Source organism: Protopterus annectens, chromosome 17.part0 (genome assembly GCF_019279795.1).
Source record: "Protopterus annectens isolate FY-2018-M chromosome 17.part0, PAN1.0, whole genome shotgun sequence".
Taxonomy (NCBI): Eukaryota; Metazoa; Chordata; order Ceratodontiformes; family Protopteridae; genus Protopterus; species Protopterus annectens.
The window spans coordinates 305,556,747-305,582,507 of record NC_056751.1 but is presented as its reverse complement, the minus strand read 5'-3'; the positions used below and the strand labels follow the sequence as shown (position 1 = coordinate 305,582,507).

The following is a 25,761-nucleotide window of genomic DNA, read 5'->3' as shown; positions in this document are numbered from 1 at the left end:
CCTGTTGAGCGTCCTAGACTCCTTGTTAGGAGGATGGATATTAGAAGATGTTTTGGATAACTCCTTCTTGGTGGCCATTGCTGCCACCATAGCATCAACAGGAACTCCTTTGGTAAGAAAAGCCTTATCTTTAGGTGCTGCCATGAATTTGTTTGGCCTCCTCGGGATGGGCTCCACTGAGTCCAGGGAGGTCCAGGCTTTCCGCGATATGATCCCTAAGAGTTGGTCATAAGGTGGTATCACCCAGGAGGTGGAAGGTCGGGAACCAAAGGCCTCAAGATACACTGATTCATCCTCAGTAGGGTTAGAGGTCTTCCAATCACCCCTCTGTCTAAGGATTTCTGGGATGTCAGACAAGGAGACATCCTCAGAAGGGGGGGGGTCTAGGGGACCCTTCTGATTCCTCTAAATCAGTGTCAGAAGTGACAAACTCAGGTGAGTCAACATGCTTCCTCTTACACAGTCTCTTCCAAGGGAGCTCTCCAGTGGGATAATCTGGGAAGGTCTCCGAAGAGGGGGCACCTCCAATAGGGGATGCTTGGTTCCTTGGTTCCCTATACTACAGGGGTGGCAGGGGGGAAAAGGTTGCTGCCTGCTGCTGGTGGGACACAGGTTCCAAGAGTATGGCTTTTGCAGAGGATAAGGCCTTCTCTATTGCTTTGAAAGCCTCCCCCCCACTCCAAAGAAGACCTCTGCTCTGAGAAGAGGGATGGTTGGCTCCTAGCCAGGGGGAAAGGCTCCGAAGCAGATGTGGGAGCCGGACTGAGTCGAGCCGAGGCACCGAGAGGGAGGGTTGGCTCTGAAGAAAACCCAGGGTGACTATCCCCCCTCGGAGTCGACTCGAGAGGGTCAGCTCCCAGATCCCTCAGCTCCAGACTGAGCCACTGAGGATAGAGTAATCAATTCTGAGGATGCAGGCAGGATCCCCAGAACCGACGGATCCAAGACCGAAGAACCTGAAGTAATTGGCTCAGAAAGCGGAGCAGTGGTTTGTAAAAGGGTCAGCTCCGAGACCTATGGGTCCAGAGGGGCCAATTTCTTTGCCAGCGCTGGATCTGAAAGCAACCTCTTCACCACCTGCTCAATGTCCTCATCAGAGAGAGTCCTGGAGGACATGGTGGAGACAGGAGGAGATCTCCTCCTCTCCAATATAGGAGATCTCAAAGTAGGTTACACAGGGTCAATATCAGGTAACTGTCTCAGTACCAAAGGTTGCCTCGGCACCGAGGATACCGACAGTACCGATGTGGAAGAAGCTGAATCGGAGCCAGAACTCCTTGGCTCCGACATTTTGGTCCTTTTCGACGGCTCCAAAATTGGGGCTGAAGATTTACATTATGAAGTCTTAAGAGCTGCCTGACCAAGTTCCAGCTGTTCCTGGAAGGAACTGGTCATAAAACCCCCATCAATAAGTTTTCATTTCCTCTCATTCAAGACCCTGGTACTAAATGCATGGCAAAAGGTACAGGGTACTTGCAAATGAGCTTCACCTAAACAATACACACAACTGGTGTGACTGCCTGTCAAAGACATCTTTTGTGAGCATCTATCACACTTTTTAAACCCCGAAGGGTGATCCTTTTCTTTAGACATTCTAACAGAAAAAAGTATAGTCTAGCTAGAGAAGACAACAATACTAACTAAACTACTAATGTAACAATAACGAAGACAACAAAGACTGAAAGAAGAGTCTATCGTATATTGAAAAAACTTTTTTTTTTTTTTTTTTTAAACACACACACAGGGAGGAAAGGCCCTCTAACTTAAACGGGCAACTACGGCCCTCTAACTTTAACAGGCCGTACAATCTTATGGGGAAAAATAGGGGTCAAAAACTCTCAGAACAATTACACAATAAGGTAACACTAATAAAGAATGTAATGAAGAAGAAAAAGTCTGGAAAAGGACAAGATTTAGCAAATAAATCTATTACTTAGCCAATGAGCCAGTAGAAACCACCTCGAAGCTTTCGTGGCAAACGAGATCTGGGGAATTGTCGTGAGGCACCATGGGATAGGGGTTAGCCTTGAGCCAATAAAAGCTCTCGAGCTTTAGTATCGGCCGAGTTGGAGCCAAATATTAGCTCCGAACCCATCCAGCAAGAATTACGGCGAGATCGGACTACATATCATCATTCATTTTTAAAAGTATTTACAATGTGAATATATCTTGCAAGTAATAGAAACTTAAAATTGGCAATTTCTAAGCTGTTATAAAGAAATAAACGTAAAAATGTATTTAAGCCTTCTCCTTACTTTAGAAATTATTACAGAATGCCAGTCTAAGGCCTTTAGGATGCCACAAAACAGTTTATTCCATTATTCATTTCTAGAATGATTTTTTAGGATCAGCTGTGGTCATGAATTTAAATGAAAATATCTTAGGGAAACATTAATTTTTAAAAGTAAGTTTTGACCATCTCTGTAAACTCTTCATTTATCAGGTTCCAGGGTTAAACCATTCTAAGCACTACAACTTACTTACTTTGAAATATGTTTATCCCTTAAATATTTGAGAGTATCAGAATCTTGAACAGATTTCAAATCTACATAGTTAAGGGTAGCTATCAAAGAAAATGAAACATTTACTGAAGTTTAGTTTCTAATTTCATATGTATACACATTAATGTATTGTTTCCAAGATTAAAAGGGCATATTTGAACCTGCACAAGAGCTATAAATTGTGAGATCTGAAAATGCAGCTACAGTCCTACACTAAACTAGAAATGGAAAGATGCATTACTGGGGAGACTGCAAAATAAGAGCTCTAAGTAAAAATTACAAAACAAGTTGATAGGGAACAACCTTACCACATTCCGGTTCTAATATTAATAAGTGTAGAGTTAAAACCATTAATAACAAAGAACTGTAGATGGGTAGAATTTAATACTTTTTGATATAGGCAGAACGAAGTTTAATTTTCTCCAAAAATAAGTTACTTATTTATTTTGCCAAAAGCCTTTGTTGTATCAATGAAAGCAAAAGGAAATGTAAAAGAATTTAAGTTTAACACTGAAATAATAAGAAGATCTAAAGTAAGAGTATGATCTTGTGGCTATAAAGCCTGAATAAAAATGTGGAATTATATAAAGTATCCTGAATCTTACTGGAAGAATACAAGCAACAATGTTGATATCTAGATGCCTATCCATTTTTAATCAGAATGATCTATATCAGTCTTTGGCATCAAAATATTTCTAAATGGATTAAGATATTAAATCAGAGAAATTATTTCCCAAAATATAGTTGATTAAAAAGAAGATTTTTCACAACAGGATGAGCAAAACATTTACAGAAAATTAAACAAAATAAGTACCACTGATGAAGGAAAATAGTCGGCTCAATGTCAGAATTCCAAAGCTGGTTTAATAGTCAATTCAAACACAAACGCAATTCCACACAAAGGGTTTTCATCTAAGTTGCTAAGACTTCATCATATGCAAACAATAAATGAACCATCTCGTTATATAATCCATTATCTTAATTATTCAAGTAATCCACCAATGAGAATACAGTCCATTGTCTCAATAAAGCACGTCATTTACACAAACATTGAAAAACTCTCCCAAATCTGTCTTCGCTCTCTTGAGCAAAACAGAAAGAGGTTGTCCAATGAATGACTGTCAAGTGAGTCAACATCATCTAAGTCATGCTAGTTCAGTTCATAATACTAGGGAAAGTAAACTGAAATAGCAAATCCCACTTATTTGTTTTTTAGCCTCTACCTGTGTCTTGGATCCTCAGTCCCTTTCCTAAATTACTGACATGGAGGATATCATTACAGCAGCCATGGAGCATTTTTTAATTCTGCAGGAGGGAAATGGAACAATTGGAGAAGAATCATCCCAAACTGGGGTGGATCATGTACTGACACTTCATGCACATCTCATGCACACTGTCATGCATGCGATCATTAGGCAACACTTCCACCATCACCCTTGACAGCTAAAATTATGTAGTACAGATGTAGCTATACAGCATCCAACTTTGTTTTTATTATTTTCAGTTGTTAACCAGTAGATGTACTTGTCCATGGACACTTTTCAGCCATAACCCAGGTACTTACGCATACACAGATAACAATGCATGCATACAATCATCAATACCAGGATATATAACAATAAGTACATTTCCATCAAAACATATTAGTTATAAGTTGTACAGAGATACCAAGACAGACTGGTTACAAATTGCATAAAGAGCAATCTAAGAGTGCATGAACAATCTAAGAACTGTGTTACCATCCTACAAGTATTCAATTCTGTACTACATCCAACAGTATTTATGTACATAAAAATATAACCTAAGATAGAACTTTCCAGTAGCAAATTAACATATTAACATGGCTAATTTGAGCAACTGAGTAATCTCTCATGTACCACATAACAGAATTAGATGTCATACTTACCAATGTGTATATGTATCACTTGTATAAAGATACTATCTTGTAACTATATATAGACTGATTAGTACATTACATGTACTATGTACAGGATAAGGATATCAAAATGCAGAACTTGTTCCTTCATGCAAGCCACGAGATGAAAATGTGTAGCAACGAAATAACAGTTGCGTATAATACTTCTGATGTACCCTTTCCAGCGGTCATTGAAAGAACTGTTAGGCAATTCTTGAAGTACTTTCTGAACAAAGCTACTTTATTTTCTTCATCCTCTGAGAATCGCTGTTCCAGGATGCTGGCACTATTTTTACAAAAGCTTTTTCACTTGTAACTATGGAGAAGGATGACCTCTGTAGTTGAATGCAATCAGCATTTTGTTGTATGTATCCTAAGTTTCTAATCTGAAGTGCGTGTTTTTTTTTTTTTTGCAGTGGGGAGGGGTACAGAAGTCTTTATAATATTGTATTTAATAGGAGAGTTGCTCTTATACTGACAGGTAAGCATCTGCTCTATACTGTACTGCAGTGATGCTCTCTGTTATGACACTCCATATGACTACAAAAACTTTATTTTCAATAGTTTGATGCAGTGTGATGGTTTGTGATGACTGGAGGAGTATGAGTGGAAGCACATGGGGCAACACAGAAATCAAATGTTGTTAATCTTCTTCCCATTCATCACTGATGGGTTCAGTTCTGAGCCCTCAGAACCATGCCGGCCAAATACCAAGCTCACGTACACCAAAAAACTCTCGAGCTAAGCTGCTACTCACAATGCCCTTCTCCCAATTACCTGTCGAGTTTTATTGAGCTCTCCAGCTAAGTGAAATATTTTTGATATATTTTTGAGTGCTGATTGGACTTTTGTCACTTTTCTAGACAGTATACCCTTTTTATTCTTATCGCTCTCCATATAGCCTAATTTTCTCAACTTTATCTCTACCCGTTTGGTAATTCTTTTACCATTGTTGGTAATGCCCTCTCCTACCGTTGTGGTATCTCTCGATACCATCGCTGGTATCTTCCTTTCTTTCTATTTTGTGTGTATGTGTGTGTTTGTTTTGGATGAATATGTCCGATAAAAAAGGGACATCGGGGTTTGCACCTCCTGCAATGGTAAACTCCCCAACAGTGACAGTCATGATAGCTACGTTTATTGTCTGGGAGTTTCTCATTTATCTGTGGAACCTCCCTGTCAGATATGTCAGAGTCTTAGTCAGCGGACGCTGAACGAACAAAAAAATAAGTTAATTTTGAAAGGCCTTCTACCTACTCCTTTGACAGAGGCTATTTCTTTCTCCGCCCCTTCTTTTTTTGATCAAATCTGGGTTTGAGCACGCCTTGGTAATAAGAAGGTAAAAAGTTTCTAGTCATGCAGTCCTTACCGAAAGCGGGAACTACCCTTTCTGAGGGGAGTGATGCAGATTGAGCAGTGAGGTGACTGTATTGTTCAAATCTAGCGCAGATCTCCTCCTGCTGTGTCGTTGGCATACACCTTGTGGCAAGATCAGGTACTCGGCCTCACATACTATGGGTTCTGTATCCAGCAGACTAGAATGATTTGGTTTGAGTATGAGAATCCCTTTGAACCTGGGTGGGCAGCTACTCTCGAATTCCTGTCCACTCAGATAGCTGGCAAATGGGGGAGGAGCAGGAGACATAGTTATTCACCAAACTAGTGATGAATACTTGACTGTGTACTTCAGGGGTAGCAGGGTCCTTTCATGATGGTAGGTACATGGTGTTTTCCTGAAGACTACAGCAGCTATGGAATTGCATTGTTTTTTAGGGACTATGCTCTGGCACCAGGAGTTTGTCGTCTTTTGTGATTTTCTTCTGAAGGATATCTGTTGAGTGATGAGTATAGGGACCATGGGATTTTTTTGCAGTCATGTGAGAACTTTTTCAGCCATAGTTTCCTGTGTTTGGGCAAACCGGACCAGTAGAGCCCAAACAACAGGACCAGGACTGAGCTGGGTCAGTAGTGCCAAACAAGAGTGCAGCTAGTAGGACGCTGCCAGCAACTTCCTTTTTAACTGGTTGCTGAGTTGCATGAGGCATGTAGTAATCTGTGATGTTCTGGGCCATGGCTCAGGCCTTGAGTTTTTCAATGATACCCGACCTGTATGGGTTAACATTTCTGCTGATGAGTTTTTCAATGACCCATCAGTGGACTGCAAAAGGCTCTAGCCATATATTGGTTACAGTTTATGGTGAAAGTTTAACAAACAAGAAATGATCTGTGACTGGACAAAAAAACTGGTGAATTCCCAAAGTCTGCAAATGGCCTTTGTCTTTATTTACTGCCATCAACTCTGACCTCTCCAAAATTCACACAGTCTTTATTTATGAGGTCCATTAGCTGCCTCTTCTCACTCTTCGGTAAAGGCTTGTCAAGCTAATGGGTCAGTGTTTCCAGCCTTGCCAGGATCCTGTAATACTGTCCAGTGGGAAGACTATGATTTGGTGGCTGTCCCTTTTGTGGGCTTCACCCCAGCCGACTATGATTAAACAGCTGTCCTACGGACCCCATCATAGTGTGTGGATGCTTAGGAGCTTTATTTGGGAGAGAGCAATTCTCACTTCATGCTTGGAGATGTTTGGGGGGAGAGCAGTTCTCACTTGATTTCTCTGAGAGAGGGTTTGGGAATGGGGACACTTTCAGCTGAACCTGGATGCTGGGTTCTTGGCCTGAGTGTAAGGATATCATAATCTTCATGTCATAGGGATCACTAAACCTCACATCATTTTGAACTAGTTTGTCTGTTTTATCAGTAGGTCCTAAACCAGGATCATGATTGCTTTGAGTTGCCTTTATTTTTCTTTTTTCTGTTTGGGGGGCTTTTTTTTCAGAATGCTCCTTTTTTTTTTTTTATTGTATATTTTTCTGTCTTCTTATATTGAATTTTTTTGAGTCTTACCTTTTATTATTCCTGCTCTTGTTGTTTAGTTTGTTTATGGCTGGGGTCTCTAGTTATTGGGATTTTGCCTTGGTACAAGAGTCTTTTTCCTTGCTTTGGGATTGCTTTTTATCTTTGCAGTGGACATTGCTATGAGAGTTCATTTTGGAAGTGATTCAGCCGCATGAGTACTGTTTTCCACGCTTTGGCCTTTTCTAAGGGGACACTCAGTCTTCAGAAAGGAGAAAGTGGGCTGGCAGTTCTGTTTAGTACGGCTTTTTTATTTTCTTTACTACCGGGATTTTTTTTATCAGCCCAGCGGGATTGTGATCTGCTTCGGGCTTGTTTGTGGCATCTTCCGTGCTAGTACTTGTGCTCCCTCGTTTGTGATGTGTGAACTGGACATGTTTTCCTGCCCCAGTGTGGTGATGTTGTTTGTGTCATCATGTTCATGTGTATGTTATTTCAGGTTTTTTGGGATGTGTTTGGGCTTCTGACTTAGTGTTCCCAGTCTTTATTAGGGAGTGTTCCCATCTCTAGTAGAATGGTAAGTTTAGATACATTTATCCTCCTAGTGTTTTATGGAGGTCTTTGTGTGTGTCTTTAGTTGGGTTTGGTGGCCTGTAACATTCCCCTGTTTGTGAGAGCAGAACTGCCTGTGGTTAATGCTATTGTGATGGTCTCCTCAGTCATCGTATGCCACCTCAGCACCTAGGTGTTGGTGTGTGGGTGTCTTCATGGAATAGTGTTGGGTGATGGGTTCTTCGATCAATATTTTTTGGGGTTCTTGGTAACATCCGGATTTTTGCCTGATAGTGATGGGTATGGTCAGGTGCTCTCCGGGAGGTTCTTCTCACTGCACCTGCACATCATGTTCTCCACACTGAGAAGGGGGGCCTGAAATCTGATTGGATACAGGAGTCGATTTTAGACATGCAGCATTACAACTTAGTGCATTCCCCTTTTGTCCTTTTTTTTTCCTAGTAGGGGTAGGTTTCCCTTATTTGAGCCTTTTTCTATGGGGTGGTGGGGCCTTGGGGTGCCTGCCAAAGAATCCAAGACAGGATGAAGCCGCCAAGCCAAGGGGTGCTAGCCTTTAGTGCCTGTTGAACATGTCATCCCAGGCAGACAGAATTTGATCCTTGCCGAAAAAAGTTTCATTTTAATGCAAGAGCCTTTATTGATCATCTTATCTCTGTATTGTGGCATCATTCTTGGTGAAGGTAGGATACTTGTCATAGATCATCTTGCTCTGTTGAATGGGAGTAGCTCCCAGAGCTACCCTTTCTTTTTTTCATTGGAGTCTGAGGTCATAATGTCTCCATGTACCAGCGTGACAGTGACATATGTATATAGTTTATTTTGGTCAGGGAGTTACTCCTGCCTTTATGATATGTGGAGTGCTCCCGCCAGGACCTGCAGCTTATCTTACTCATCAGACCTTCAGTTCGAGAGCATGACTGACTGTGGGTGATCAGAGAGTCACCAATGACCTGACTGTGAGTCTGAGTGTTTGGAGTTAAGTGCTGGGTGTGTTTGGTTTGACACTCTGTGACACTGTGACTGCTGTTGCAATGTTTGAGGTGTTGCAGGTGTTGGTTGTTTCTGGTGGTGTCTTCTTTGGTGGTTGCTGTTTTTTGTTTGATTTTGATGTTTGCTGGATTTGTGTGTTTTTGTGTTTATGTTGATGATGTGTTGATTATGTTGTGTTCTGTGAGTTGTGTTCTATGTGTGGTGTTGGACTCCAGCCTCCTGACTGGTCTTCCAGTCTGACTGGTCTTGCCAACCCTGTCCAGTTCTTGTTGAGCCCAGTTTCTCTCGCAGGTTGCATTGTGGAGAGTGGTTTGTTGTCTGTGTGGGGGAGAGGAGAGGGTTGTCTGTGTATTGAGAGCAATTGTAACATTCGTCAGGATTCCCAGGTAGACCAGCTGGGTAGGAGGAGACCTCTACATGGACATAGGAGACAAAAAGAACTTAAAAGAGAAAAAACTTTATGAGGACCGGGGGGACCGGTTTTTTGGGTGGGGTGGGGGGGGGTTTTTTGGGGTGCTATGCCAGAGAGTGGTATAGTGTAGGTTAGCTGGTGTTAACAAGCAGAGAAAGTCTAATAGATAAGTCTAAGTCAGATAGAGAGAGAATTTTAGAATTAGAGTAGAGAGAAAGTGCTAATAATTAGATAATTATGAAAAGACCTCTGCAGTGTGCACTCTGAGGTGTGCACTAAAGTAGTAGAGAATGTAGAGGTTTTGTTGTTTTTCAGTTGTAAAAAGTTAAGGTTTAGTGGAGAGTTACTATTTTTAAAAACAGCAAGATGGACTGACTTTACTTTGTACTTACTTTTTAATACTCAGACAGCCAATAAATTTAAATAATTGAAGGGGTGGGATTTCAAAATAAAGTGATTTGTGATTGATTACTCAAGCCAGTGAAAGAAGAGAGAAATGAGATATATGGTCAGATTAATATAAGAGGCGGGCAACTAGACTAGAGAAGACAGTAGTATTAACAAGACAACTTAAATGGGATGGGAGGAAAAAAAAAAAATTCTGACTCAGACAGAGAGAGCTGTGGTCTCTTTTTGTTTTTTTAATATGCTGTTAAAAATAATGCAAGCAAACACAAAGTAAAGAAAACAAACTACAGTATTCAAAATATAGAAAGGCAATACAGAAATACAAAAAATAACAGCAAACTAACCTTTCCTTCACAGCAAAGTGTGTCGGAAGCTTCAACCCCTCCAGTCAAACACAAAAACGCCCACATTCTGACCCCTCCTCACCTTCTGGTGACAGAGGTACGACTTCTAAGCATAAAGACCACAAGTCTTCATCGGACCACAGAGCCCCTTCTTCGGTTCCAACTACTATGGGTTTGACCTCTGCTCCAACTACTACTGGGATTACTTCTACCGTTCTAGTGACAACTAGTGCCTCAGTGCCGAAGCTACCTCTGGCATTGACTGTCTTGACTATGGCACCATCCTTACTTGCTCCAGCTCCACCTTTTCTGTCGACTTCTCAGGAAATGATACCTGTGATTACGAGTGCCCCATCGACGCCGACAATATCCTTGCCTTTGCTACCTGTCTCCAAACTAGAGACCATGGTCCCATTTTCTCAGACACCACGGACCCCATAATCGCCTTCTCTGGACCCATTTACATGCTTATAGCCCCTTTTTGGACCAAAAAGATTCTCCTTCAGGAGTATCCTCTAGGTCCACCAGGAGCCTATCTGAACCTGATGTGGTGCGCTTGTTGGATCAGCTGTTGACAGCCAGAGGGATTCTGTATGGGCCTAAGACTCATCCCCATTTGGGATTGGGTGCTGCTCTTCCCAGTACTCCCACATATTCGCCTCCTTTGGACCTCCCGGTACCAAAGCTCACTGTTCCGACAACTGTGGTGGAACACTCCCCCCCCCCCCCAGGCACCGACAGTGCCTGTCACTGAGGCCCAGAGGTCGACTCTTTGGTTTTTAGTTCTGCCAGAACTATCCCTTCCTTCATCTCATGGTTGGGGGGGCGGATTCCTCAGTTCAGAGCATGGTACCGAGTGCCTTAACGGTGCCGTCCTCGGCTTCAGGAATTTTGCAGGCTCTGATCTTGTTGGAGGCTCCATCTCTGGGAGCGGGTCCGATGCGGCAGGGTGTGACCCCTGTTCTGAGGCTGTCTTGCTCTGTTCCAGGCCCCCACTCCTCTTCGGGCGGGCCTGCTTTCCGGATGATGGAGAGAGAGCTTGCCTCCGGAGGTGCTCCACCGACGTTGGAACTTCCTCCTGCTCTCTCTGAGCTACAGCTACCATGGGCTACCTCCCTGGGACACCGGGGGGGGGGGGCTCAGGATATCCCTGTCCAGGATGCTCCCTCTTCAGAGTCTTCCTTAGAAACTCCCACTGAGGAACCTCCTCGAAAGAAGTTGTGCAAGAGGAAGCACATCGACTCGCCTGAAGAGTCGCTGACTGAGGACATGGATTACGTTGAAGAGGAGGGGTTTCCACGGTCATCCCCAGATGATGACCCATTTGGAGACATCCTTGAAATATTAAAACAGAGGGGTGGATGGAAGCCCTCCAACCCCTCCTCAGAGGAATCAGTGTTCCTGCAGGCTTTTCACTCCTGGCCTTCTACTTCTTGGGTGACTCCACCTGCTGACGAGCTGGTACAACTGGTCATGCAGCATGCCTGGCAGAAACCTGACTCCACAGAGGCCATCCCAAGGAGACCTGATAAAATACTCCCCTCCCCGAGGAGCATCCACACTGGTTGAAGGTGTTGCCAGTTGAAGCGATGGTTGTGGCGGCGGCCACCAAAAAGGACCTAGTGGAAGAAAGTTCTACTGTTCACCCGCCCAACAGAGAGTCTCGGGCTGTGGACAGACTGGGGAAGTGAGTTTTTGCCTCAGCTACCTTTGCTGGAAGATTCCTGAATTACCTGGCACATTTCATGAGACTCCAAAGAGATCTAATCACTAAGCATTCTGGAACTCTCGCAGGTCAAGTTTCTGATGAGGTGCGACACAAGGTTGCCTCTCAATTTGCCACCCTTGAATCCATATCCAACTTGTCCATGAGGTTTCTGTCTCATGGAACTGAAGGAGTGTCTAGAGCTGAGGGTGCAGGCACTGTTATGAGGCGTCATGCCTGGATATGCATATGTGACCTTGCGGACTCCAAGTCCTTCTTTTTAAATGCCCCAATTAAGCCATCATCTTTGTTTGGCTCCAAAGTGAAAGACACTCTGGTCAGGTGCGAACAAGATGAAAAGACCCTGTGTACCATTGGCCTGCGTTATTCCAAACCTCAACATTCCTTTTCCAGGAACCTGGGTAGTGGAAAAATCTGGCATAAAACATTGCAGGGCCCTTTTTGAAACACACGTGGCAAGGATTCCCTCAGAGGCAGAGGGGGTAACAATGGTGGAAGATGCCCATTCAGGGGCACAGGGTGTCCACGGAATCAAGACTGCAGAGATTCTTTTTCTGTGCATTCTTATCAGCGCTCCTGAAGCATTGCCCAATTGCTTTCCTCTGGAGGCAGTCGGGGATCATTTTTCTCTGCACCAAGCTGCCTGGCGCTCTATTACAAATGATCGATGGGTGCAGGGCATAATCTCCAGAGGCTACTACATCCCTCTAGCCTCCCCTCCCAAACCTGCCAAAAACCTTCCCGATGTTCCACCCCCACCAAATGGAAGAAGCAGCTTCAGAAATATTGAAGCTATGTCAAAAAAAGAGTCATCCAACCAGTCCCTCCAGACCAATGCGGATCCAGTTTTTACTCAAGATTCTTTTTAGTGCCAAAAAAGACCAGGAACTGGAGACCCATTTTGGATCTCAGCCACTTAAACAAATCAGTTGTTCAAACCAAATTCCTCATGGTTACCATTCAATCCATCCTCCCCTTTCTGAGGGAGGATGCTTGGATGTGCTCAATAGATCTCTGGGATGAGTATTACCACATCAAAATGGACAGGCGCTCCAGGAGTCTCCTTCACTTCCAGCTAGGAGCCTATCATTATCAGTTTTGTGCCCTGACATTCGGTCTCTCAACGGCCCCCAGAGTGTTCACGAAATGTTTAGCAGTGGTAACAGCTCATCTGAGACTTCTAGGATTCCAGGTGCTTCCATATTTGGATGATTGGCTCCTCTCTGCCCCAACCAAGCATCTCCTGACAATGGCTCTCCAATACACCCTTTCTCTAGTCCCTAGGCATACCTGTACACTGGGAAAAATCCAACCAAGACCCCACTCAACAACTGGAATTTATAGGGGCAGTGCTTGACACTCTTTCTTGTCTGGTATCTCTTCCAGCCCACAGACTCCAGAGACTAAGATCGCAAGTGTGTGTGATACTTTGTCAAACAAGAATGTCAGCAAGGGAAGTCCTTCAGGGGCTGGGGTCTATGGCTGCAGCCGTCCCTAAAGTTCCCCTGGTGAGGTTACACATGAGGATCTTACAATGGCTCCTCCTGACAAAGTGGTTTGCAAACATTCATCCTCTAGACTCAGATTCTCATAACCAATTTGTGCAAGCAAGATCTTCTTTGGTGGTTGAGGCCAGAAGCTAATTGTGGTGTCGTCCCTTTCAGTCCACTCAGCCTTGCACCATGGATGCTTCCCTGATTGGGTGGGGGGGGGGGCATTTTCAGGCAAAGACAGTCCCAAGGCATGTGGCTGAATTTAGAGGCTGATCTGTACATCAATGTTCTGGAGTTAAGAGTGGTGTTATTAGCACTGCAAGCACTCCATCCACTCCTCCCCTCTGGAACTATTGCGATTCAGTCAGACAATATGTCAGTAGTCTGGTACATCAACAAACAAGGAGGAACCAAGTCATATCCCCTGTGCCGAGAGACCATGAGAATTTGGCAATGGGCGATAGCTTCCAACTGTTTTCTGATAGCAATTGACATCCCAAGGAAGTCCAACGTGATTGCGGACAGGCTGAGCAGGTGCATTCTGCTCCCTCAGGAGTGGTCTCTCAATCCCAAGATAGCGGCGGAGATTTTCAGACAATGGGGCCAGCCTTGCTGCGACCTTTTTGCTTCTCCCACGAACAACAAATGCAGCAGCTACTTCCCCCCGGAGGTGGAGTCACCGAGAGACACTGTCCCATGATTGGCCCATGGGTCTCCTATACACCTACCCTCCGATCCCCTTGATACCTCTATTTCTAAAGAAAGCAACTTGATTGAGATGCAAGGTGATCCTCATTGCTCCATTCTGGCCCCGTCAAGTGTGGTTCCCCTTTCTCCGGCCTCACCTGATACAGCCTCCATGGATTCTGGATGCCCATCCAGATCTAATTTCTCACCCCCAAGGGTTGACACAACTCCCAAGCTGATCAGCTTGGCTTCTCCACTTCCGTTAGTCACCAGGCAAGAAACCCTGCCTTCTAATGTTCGTGATATTACTCTGGCCTCTCACAAACCATCCACCAGGAAACTCTACAGAGATAAATGGAAAAGGTTTTCTTCCTGGTCTAAAGAATGAAGGTTGGACCCTTTTTCAGCCACTACCTCTTCTATTCTTCAATATCAATCTGAACTTTTCAAACATGGAGTGTCTGCATCTACTGTACGAGTTCATTTAGCTGCAATTTCCAATTTTCACAATGGTTTACACGGCACACCAGTAATGTCCACTCCGCTTTGCAAAACCTTTCTTAAAGAAGTGTTTCTGAGTAGACCGCCGCTCAAATGCCCGTTAGAAACATGGAATTTATCGCTTGTACTGCAGGCCTTGTCTCAGCCCCCCTTTGAACCTGCTGCCAAATGTGATATCAAACTTTTGTCTTGGAAATCTCTCTTTTTGGTGGCTGTCACTTCTGCCAGAAGGGTTTCAGAACTACAGGCTCTATGTGTCAACAGGCCTTACCTCATATTTCATAAATACAGAGTATCTCTATGCACTAATCCATCCTTCCTTCCCAAAGTGGTGTCTGAATTCTCTATGAACCAGTTAATTGAACTCCCAGTGTTTTTCCCCAATTTTTCTAACAAAGGTGAATACTGACTACATTCTTTGGATGTACATAGACAATTACGTTTCTACCTGGACAGGACAAAATCTTTTCGTACGTCTGACCAACTTTTTATGTCTTTCTCTGGCCCCAGAATGGAAAATGGTGTTTCTAAAGTCACTTTAAGTGGCTCAGAGACTGTATATGCTTTTCATATTCATGTGCTAATGAAACCAGACTTCACACTATCAAAGCTCATTCAACTAGGGCTATAGCTTCCTCGGTAGCCTTCCATTCTAGAGCCTCTATGGATGATATCTGCACAGCAACCATTTGGGCTAAACCACACACTTTCATCAAGCATTACAAACTGGATGTGATTTCCAGAGGAAGAGCTGCCTTTGGCTCTATGGTGCTCTGGAATGTTCTGCCATAAGGGCCACCCACGTATATCAGGTAGCTTGGGATTCTATCCCATCAGTGATGAATGGGAAGAAGATTAACAACATTAGATAAAGAAGTTGTGTCTTACCATAACATTCCATCTATGTTGTAGATCTTCCATTCATCATAATCCTCCCTCCATCCCCCTCCATAGGCTCCTGGCGAATCTTATGGGTCCTGGTGGTGTCTCACGGTTTTTCTTTGCATAGCAATGGCCTCTGCTGCTATCCATTATCTTTTGGAAACTCGATCTGAGATAACTGGGAGAAAGGCATTGTGGGTAGCAGCTTAGCTCGAGAGTTTTTTGGTGTACGTGAGCTTGGTATTAGACCAACACGGTTCCGAGGGCTCGGAAAAGAACCCATCAGTAATGAATGGAAGAAGATCAACAACATAGATGGAACGTTATGGTAAGACAACTTTTTTTTGTGGTTATGCCTCCATTACACTCAATGGTGAAATGGCAGAATATATTAAATGACAACTTGAGCTGAGCAAGAATTTCAACTTGATGTTCATTATGCCTGTGAAAAGTCATACCTTGAGATTTTTATTGAGAAAAAAGTAGTAAAGTTTCTTTTGGGTCCAAAAAAGTGTGTTTGGTGTGAATGATAGTTTTTGTGTCATTCAGAGAAGCATAACTGTGGATTTCTGTGTGTATAAATTGTGTGACAATGTTTTATTTAGCATATTTGATAATTTGTGTGCTGCATTAATAAACAGGTCATCTGCATAAAGCATGCCAGTGATTTGAGGAAGATCCCAAGATAGGTCATTAAGAAATACAGAGAACAGTGCCAACAGTGAACTTTGTAGTTCACCCTTGTAGTGAAACTGCCTATGTCTGATTAGACATTATGGCCTAGTACTGTGAAAGTTCTGCTAAGAAAGGCAATTCGAACACCACTGTATTATCATATTGGAGAATATGCAGTCTTTAACTTTTGTTAGACTAAGATATGCTCTATGTTTCAAATGATCTTTTACAATCTAAAAATTGTTCTGGTTGACAAAAATTTTCCGTATTACTGTAAATCTGGTTTGTCTGGGTTTAGATGACTGTTAGAGAAATGAACTTTGGGCAAAATCCAAGCTGCTTGCCTTTAAGTATATTATAATTGCTAATATAGTTAAGGATTAGTTACTGGCAATTGGACAGTAATCATTGACAGAAACTGAGGGTACATTTTTGGCATGAAGGATTATTAATACATGTTTACTAAGGGTTAGACTTAGTAGTTAAAGTTATATTAAAGATTATTAGCTTACATAGAACATGACTATCTTGTTTAAAAATAATTGGATACATTGCTAAAACAAATACATAAAACAAATTTAACTCATCAAAGACTGAATACTACAGGTACCTACACACCTCACTTTGGGCAGGCAGAAAAGGTTTAGATATAATTTGGCAATAAAAGGCATCAGCACTTATGTTGCTCAAAACTGCTTTTAATAGTAAAATTATTAAAGACTTATCACATGATATATACAAATGCGCACACACACACACACACACACACACACACACACACACACACACACACACACACACACACAATTCTGCTCAACACAAGCTCACACACACTATTTTAAATGTCTATACCGTTAATCCTAGGATATCTTTCCACAAAATGTTGTTGTACCCCAAATTCCAATTTAAAGTAATTCATCTGCTGAGAAATACCTGCATACCATCAACACAAAGTAGAATCCAGTTACAATCCAGTACAATGTAACCAAATATTTTTAAACAAGATAGTCAAGTTCTCTGTGGGTTTGTCATAAAGATAATACTTCATGTGATTGGTGCTTAGAAATTCAAAGAATTTGAGGTGAACCAGACAGGGCAGAAAATATTAATATTTAGTTGAGTTAAGTAACACGCAGGTTAAGAGACAATTACTTACATACATATCTATACCTATATAGCAATCTAGCTATATAGTTTTCTCTCTCTCTCAATACATACATATATAATGTGTATGTATATCTATCATAAGGTTAATATCAGAAGTATAGAGGTGGGGGTGAAGAGTGTCACAAAACAAAGTTTATATAGCTGCAGAATGCTAGTAAAACTGTTCATGCATTGGTGAAGACTGGTTGTGAGGCACAGGATTCTGAAAGAAGAGAAATAATTAGATGATATGGCAAGCTGAAGACAGCAGTGGCATTTATCCTGGATATGTACAGGAGCAGATCCATTGATCTGATAGGTGAAGATTTAGTTATGTTTTAAATTAATTTGCATTCTGAATGTACTACAGTGTAAGTGGGTCGTGGTTCCATAGTTTAACTGCACTACATATAGAGAGTCACCTGTAGTATTAGGTGTTATTGTTTTAGTGATTAGTAATGCTTGAGATGAGTCACCTAGGTCAAACAGATTGAAATGTCTGTGACAATATTCAAAAAATGTAACAGATAGGGCAACACACCACTAAAATTCACTTTGATGTTGAACAATGAAGTTTTGAGATAATTCTGTGCCTCATCAATGTAGATGGGGAGTCTGGTGTACTACTAGGAGTCCCTACTGTATTTCTGAAGTGCGTTTCTATTATTTCCTTTACAACAATTTTCATCTGAAGTGTAAAATTTCAGTCTGTTTTAAATGATGAGCACATTGTCAAAACTCTGACAGCGGCAAACACATTAGCTTTGCTGCTTGGATCCACATATGCTACATTGAATTTCTCAGTAACTGTATACCTCAGTCCTACGTCAGCAAAGACTAAAAGTGTAAAAGAATAATGACCCCTCAGAAACCACAGAGCTTTTTGCAGTTTTTTTTTTTTTTTTTTGACAAATTTGAACTGGGCAAATTAAAAACTGGCCCCTTAAAGCAGGAGTGTGCAGTTAGAACTTGTCTGGTTAAAGACTCCTGGAACAGGGCTCGGTTTTGAGCTTTTTACTGGTTAAGTCGGTAATTTGTTTAAATCAGTTTGCTCATTTTCTATTGTTATATAAAAAAAATTGCACTTTATTCACCTGCTTTTACTGTATTTGTGTTTCTTCCTACTTCATTACTTTGTTTTGCTTTTGCTGCCTGTTCTTAAAAGTACTTAATTGCATTTATTCTGGTGCGTTTATTACTGCTTATTAGTAGCCTGATTAAATTGTAACTGTTATTCTAAGCCTTTGGTTTACGCACTTGGGCCTCAAACCAGTTGTTTTACATTAAGAAGGTGTGGTCTGCACTCTTGGAGCCATAATCGAAACTCCTAACAATGTGGACATCCTACAAAAGGGCCTCACTGAGATAGTTGCCTGGTGTCAAAGCCATGGCCTCAAGCTCAATGCCAAAAAGTGCATTCTCATCCCCTTTGGTAAAAACTCTGTACCCATGAACTACCACACAGGCAGTAGTAAACTTAACACCAAAAGTGTGATAAGAGACCTTGGAGCACAGGTGGACAGTAGTCTCTCCTTTGATAATCACATCCCGACAGTAGTCAGAAAATCCTTCTACATGGCACACCTCATCACAAAAGGTTTTTCATCCAGGAAAAAAGAGGTCATTGTTCCCCTCTACTCGTCACTCATTAGACCCATTATAGAGTACAACGCCCCTTTTGGTATGTACCTCACAAGACATCTACAACAACTGAAAAGGACTCAGAAACACCTCACAAAGAGGATTACTGGCCTCAAACAGATGCCCTATGCAGACCGTCTCAAAAATCTCCAGCTTTACTCCATCGCATATCACCTACTCAGAGGTAATCTCTGTCTAACATACAAAGCTATGTCAAACCCAGAGCTGTTGGACATGCTCCACTTAAAGAAATCCCAATCACTCCGAGTTATACACTCTAAGGACCTAAACCTTGTCACCACAATAAACAGAACATGCTGGAGTGATAGATTCCTGTCCCACATACTTCCCATACTCTGGAACAAACTACCTGTCTATATCAAACAAAGCTCCTCATTAGCACTCTTCAAGAAAAATCTTGATGACTGGATGGGAAATAGGAAATTCACCCCGGGGATCACATCTGTGGCTCTGCTCGACAATGGCACAGGAAAATAATTTTCTTGGGTGGCGAAAGCTAGGGTACCTTTTTGGCTAGGCTTATATAGGCCCTAAGGTCAATAGCCTAGTACCCACCTATGAACCGATAAAGCAACACTGTGTACTCTAAAGCTGTGTAGAAGGTGTATGAAACCAACGTGAGTTCAAAACATTTATTCTAGAAGATTACACTGCCACCTTAAAAACTTGTTTTCTTTTATTTCTACTTTTGACTTTTATTATTATATACCTTTGAGAAGTCCTAGCATAGAAACTGATTACAACAGCATGGTGTGCCTTGCCGGCCACCTTGCATGATGAATATATACAAGCTTATACACACAAAGATTACAGCAAAAAAGATCTTTCTCTTTTCAGATGAGTAATACATTAATTATAAAATGCTAACATTATCATTATGTTTCACATTTCATTTCATCGAGGAAACTCCACAAATACATTTGTTAGCAGGAATGTTATGCAGTATACATTGAAATGGCAAAAAAGCATTTGAATACTGCATACCAGGAAAAGTACAGTTCTGTAAGTTGAACTTACCATAACAGTAGACATTCAAATAATCACTGCTGCAGTAGCCTTAGTTATTTGGGTTATATCCTGCGAAGGATATAATGGCCAGCCAGCTTCCAAAGCTTCAGGGCACCTTCCATGCACTTAGACTGTCAACCAGCAGCCTAAGCTGAACTGACTAAAAGACAAGTTAGACTGGGCCTTGACCCTGCCTGGAATAGATTTGTTTTGGTTGTATATAACAACATGTTAATAGCCTTAAATAATCATTTGGAAATAGTCTATTTTGATGACTTTTTTTCTTCACAAAAACTGAATGATTAATCCAAAGAAATGAAAGATTTAGTTCTGTCAAACGAGTACTCAGGTTGTTTGTGGACATCCAAGGTATGAAGTGTCCTTCCTCCCTCATCTTTAGTTTCAGGAAAGAAAACAGGGAGATCTAGAGTTTGGCTTAAAGTAAACTTGGGTACTACTTTAGGTATAAAAGAAGAATTAGTTCTCAAAGAAAGTCCCTGTGGAAAATGAGATAGGGTTGACTCAACATAAGAGCTTGAAACTCAGACATGCTTCTTGTAGAGGTAAGAGCAATCAGTAAAACTGTTTTCCACGTTAAGAACCTCACGTCAGCCAGATTAGCTTGGTCAAATGAAGCATGTTAGCTTCTCTACACCAGTTTTCTAGGAGGCCTCTTATGCAAAACGGCTTTCAAGAACATTTTGACATGAGACTACATTGAAAGAGGAGGATCCATGGGCAAACATGCTGAAACAGCAGATAAATTAACTTTGATAGAGCAATAAAAAAGGCCAATGGATAGACTCACACAAACACTGTAAAACCAGAGAACAACTAATCCTGAATGGGCGGAGGTTATGTTGCTGGCACCATCTACAAAATCTTTTCCATTTATTATTATATGATTTTCTAGTAGCAGGTTTCTTGCCTCCATTACTGCCTGTTGCACATCTTCAAAAAACAGGTGCTTAAAAGGGATTACAACCCTATCATCCAGGCAGTCAATTGAAGATGATTGATGGTTGGGTGTATCAAACACCCCTGGCCTTGTATGAGTAAATCCAATATGTGAGGAAGCTTGTGATAATTGCCCTTGACCACTTCCAAAGAAGGGAGAACCACTGCTAACTGGGCCTGAAGGAAGTCACCACAATGATCTTGGGGAATTCCTTCTGAATTTTCAGAGTACTCTGGATATTAGTGGAAAGGGTAGAAATGCATACAAAGAAAAGACATCTACCTTCCAGACTTACTTACATGGAGTCCTGGAACAGACGTTTGCCAGTTGATTGTTCAGAGAGGAGGCAAAGAGGTCTAGTTGTGAAATTCTCCACAAATGGATCAAATATTGGAAGACCCCTTGATCTAGTCTCCATTTGTGATGGTCTGCCCTGGTCCTGCTTAATTTAGCTACCAAACAATTTTGCTCTGAAGGAATGTAGGATGCCTGTAGAGTGAAACTGTGCTGTAAAGCTATACCCAAGCTAACATGGCTAGTCAGCAGGGAGGGTAAGACCGGTTTCCCCCTTGCTTGTTGATGTACCACATGACTACTGGATGTTATTGTCTGCCACCACTTGATGAGGTCTGTGTACCAAAGATGGTTCAGAGAGTACACTGCTTTGATCAGGGCAAGCATCTCTTTGATATTTATGTGCTTGTATCTGCCATTGGGGTATCTTGTTGTACCACAGGTATCATGAGAATCATAGGTGCCATGAGACCCAAAATCCTGTGGTATTCCCCTCTCAGTGCCTGAAGTCTGAGTGGAAAACCTTGGAAATAGATCTAGATAAAGATAATTTTTTTTCCCATGGAAGAAAAGCTCTTTGAAATGAGGTATCTAGTTGACATCCCAGGAACATGCCCTGTGTGAGGGAGTCAAAAAAAGACTTTCAAATGTTCTGCTGGAATCAGTTTGTGTAAGGCATTTCTTACCCAAGAGAGATTCCTGATACCTTCAAAAAGACTCTGCAAAGATAAGCAAGTCGTCTAAATGGGGAAATATGTGGAAACCCTGTAGCCGGCAATGAGCTATACTCAGAGCTAAACGCTTTGTGAACCATCGTGCTGTATGTATGTGGATAGTCCAAAGTGAAAGGCAGAGAACTGATAATGTGATCCAGACACAAAACCTTAAGAAATGAATGAAGTCTGGAGGAATAGGGATGTGATAATAAGCATCTTTTAAGTCTAGTGTACAAAGAAACTTGAAAGAGGAAGAAGAGGTAACAAGTTATGAAGTGACAACATTTTGAATCTGGGAATTATCACAAACATTTTTAAAAAAGGAAGATACAGAACTGGTCTCCATTTCAGTTCTTTGGCACCAGGAACATCCTAGAATAAAACCTCTTCCTCACATGGGAAGGTGGAACTGGTTCTATCACTCCTTAGCACCTCTCAACTGTCCAGATTTTTGTAGAATGTGCAGATTTTCAAATTTTGGTCTGTTCCTCATAAAATGTGCGGTTTTCTGGCAATATCAGTGAGGAATGAAGTCATTAAATAACAACATACATTTGAATTTTAGATTTCATATCCTGCAAAAAATTCCATGCTAATACAAATCATGTTGTTAGCAACTTTCTAATTTTATAAATGCATTACTTAAAATCTGTCCTGTTTTTGGGTTAAAATATGTTACTAGTTTTGGGCTTTTGTCCACCCATTATTTTAGGCTTTGTCCAGATTTCTTACGCTGAAAGGATGAGTTGAGAGCTATGCTCCCTAGGCAAGCATGTGATGAAAAACAGGTGGAAACAAAAGTGTGTGCAGGATGAGAAATGATCTCCTGGAAAACAGAAATTTCCTCCTACTGACATTTGCAACCTTGGTGATTGACTTTCAGGACCCATTTGTCTGATGAAATCAAATGAACAAATACATGAATAGCTATATTAATATATTTTAACTCCGTAATGTCCAGTCACATACAGTGCAAATTACTACTACTCCTGCCTACAGAGACAAACAAACACACAGATGTAGCCAATTTGACTGTCACGAAATGAATACATAAATAGCCACCATACCTACACACACATCTGCTACTGCAGTAACTTGCTTGTGTTCTTTTTTTTTTTTTTTGCTCATTTACCATAGCTTTTTAAAACTCACAGGTAGTGAGTACAAAGGAATTGGTGGCTGCAGTTTTTAGTCATGTCACATATATTTTTTTGTTATGAATAGGTATCCAGCCAGCTTTGCCGAGTCTCTAAGCCTATTTTCTAAACTGCAGCAACCCCTCAGCTCACCACAAGCCATGTTAGTCATACCCATCATATGTTGATGCCTAATCATCTTTTTTCAGTAACTCACAGATGCTGCTATGTAGAAAGAATTGTATATGCTGGTAATCAATACAAGAGCTGCTGAAGTTTGAAAAAAATTAGACATGACCAGATAAATTTAAGAAAAACGACAAGTGTCAATGCTCTATCAGTCAGTTTATCACTTGTTCAATACTCGCACAGTACCACAGCAGAACTTTGCACCATATAACAAAGAGCTAGAAAACTGACCACTAGTTTCCGTTAGCATCTTAGAAGTCTGCCACACACACACACACACTGACACAAACTTACTAGGATAGCTAAAGGTAAACCATAAAAAGCTGCATTATATAATGGAAATGTTAGTTCCTGTTGTTTCAGCTCAGCTCTTAACTCATTAACCCCCTTTAGCTAGTAGGCTTAAGTTGACAGTCTAATTCATGGCTCACCATAAAATATGAATATGCTTTTTCTGCTGCACAGCAGTGGCGCACCATCCTACTGTGATAGTTTTTCTAAGACTCGACTGATTAAATATTTACTTATTCCTGATCTGTTTTCCAAACATTCCTCCTCCAGTTTAATAAAGTCCCCAAGATAATGTTGTGGTGCTACTGCAACATAAAGACTTAAGGTGCACAATTCTGTTTCACCCTATATCTTTGCTTACACTGATTTAACTGTCTTCTTTGCTAGGCTTCATTCCAAAAGAATAGCCATTTGTTTTCTAAGTTATAAACACTGGCACATCACTTATATATACCAGCTACCCACTAAGTCTTTGGGTGTGAAAGCACTGAAACCTTTTGCGTAAACTGAATAGAGAAGCATGGCTTGTAATAATGCAACATTACATAGAAATCAACTAAACAGCTTTATTCATGTCTCATCCTATTGTTTCTTGATAAGATGCTGTCAGAGGCAATCTGTTTGCCAAGTAACTATATTTACACTTTGATGACAATAACAAAGGGAAGCTGATGGACTTTGGCAGCAAGAAGGCTAGATACATTGGAGAAAGACTCAGCATATTGTGACAATTTCACCTCTAGAGGGTGGTCAGGACTATATTGCTACACTAGGCAGATCTTGTTAAGGACAGAGGTAATCCCCACATGCAACAAAAAAATCACTGTAAATGGGGCAAAGAGATGTTACCTGCATTGCTGCACATATGCCCATGGAAAATGTCACCAGTTCTCAAATAATATAATCTCTTAATCAACTTTCTTTATCTGAACAAAGTTATGTTGCACCAGCAATGTGTCTAGACGCAAAACAACACTTTGTGTTAGTAAATGTGTACCACATAAAAGATTTATTAAAAATAACAGCTATGACTGTCGCCTAAAAGTGCTATCCCAGGAAAACCTAGTTCTTCCTCATGGAGACAACTGTGTGCCCCAGGCTCAAACTCTAAATGACACTTAAATCAATCACCTACGCTGGTTACTAAAGTTCTGACACTTAGACTAATGCCACTGCACATAAAGATTGCCTTTGGCATTTTTGGACTTATTAAGTATCCCTGTTTTATCAGTAACTTTATAAACTGTGTAAGTTATGTTAAAATGCATCCTGGCTGAAGGGGAAGACAACAAACATCTTTCTTCAAAACAAGAAGTAGGCCAGGAAACAGAAACATTTTTATTAACCACCCAATCAGGGTTCACCACCACTGTACTGGCCTTAGCTTCCATTTAGATTAATGAGTACTTCTGCTATGAATAGTTAAGGGGAGTGTTGCAGACTTCTCTAGGATGTATGGGGACAAACAAAAAGCACCAGAAAATGGAAAATAGTTCTGCAAAATAATATGACTGACTGTCTTACCTAGCTGTTCTTCTGGGTTGGCACTTTTTCTTACAGAAATAACAGCTAACCAACCCCACAATAATTAGTAGCACTCCTCCACCAATAAGGCCAGACAACAGTGCAGTAATATCAACCTTCTGGGTGTTCTGATCTGAAAAAAAAAAACAACAACAAAAAAGATGGTAAACAAAACACCTTGTTTACTTTTTTAGTGCAACCCAAGGCAAGCATCTGCTCATTAAGATACATTCATGCAGATGATAAGGAGAAGCCAAATAAATGCTTTTTTTGCTCCCCAAGGATGTCAATACTTTTAAGTGTAGCACCTTAAACATACACACCCTACTGGTATAAATGTCCTGTGGGCCATCTGAACTGAAGATTTAAACTTTTAAGTTTATTTTGTTTTCCAAGTAAATGTTGCCATTTTGCTCCAACCTAAACAATTCCTTCCTCTCTATCAAAGCATGCTTAAAATGGTAAGATCTAAAAAATTTCTTTTACATGGTATCTAATTTGCCCATCACCTCAGAAAGTCATCAATATACCTTTTAAATCATCACAGCCTCCAATTTTATAACAAGGTAATTTGGGGCCCTGAAATATTTTTTTCTTTTTGAAGGAAATTAGTTTATACCTCTATCTTATTCCTCTGTATAATGTGTCAGAGGACTTCTGCCATGCCCCTGTCTTCATTATCTCCTCCTCTGCACACAATTAAATTCTTTATCTCAGCACTGTATAAATTCTGAAGTAGTTTCTATACTCAAACTTCCTAAGAGTATTTATGTTGCTATGCAGATAAGGATTCATTTACGGATCTACACAATTTACTGTAGACAGAATCCAGCTAGTGTCTTGCACAGTGGAAATTTGATCATCCTCTTCTTCCTT

At 41.2% G+C, this 25,761-nt stretch overlaps 1 protein-coding gene across 3 annotated transcripts in view; it reads right to left on the bottom strand.

The window, feature by feature from the left end:
• The window catches only part of PRRG4 (proline rich and Gla domain 4), a 450,979-nt gene that overhangs the window by 26,618 nt on the left and 398,600 nt on the right, over window positions 1–25,761 (bottom strand). For all 3 annotated transcript variants that reach the window (XM_044059763.1, XM_044059762.1, XM_044059761.1), the window contains one exon: window positions 24,886–25,018. In XM_044059763.1, the coding sequence (XP_043915698.1) occupies window positions 24,886–25,018 (133 nt within the window). The remainder of the gene's footprint in view (window positions 1–24,885; window positions 25,019–25,761) is intronic.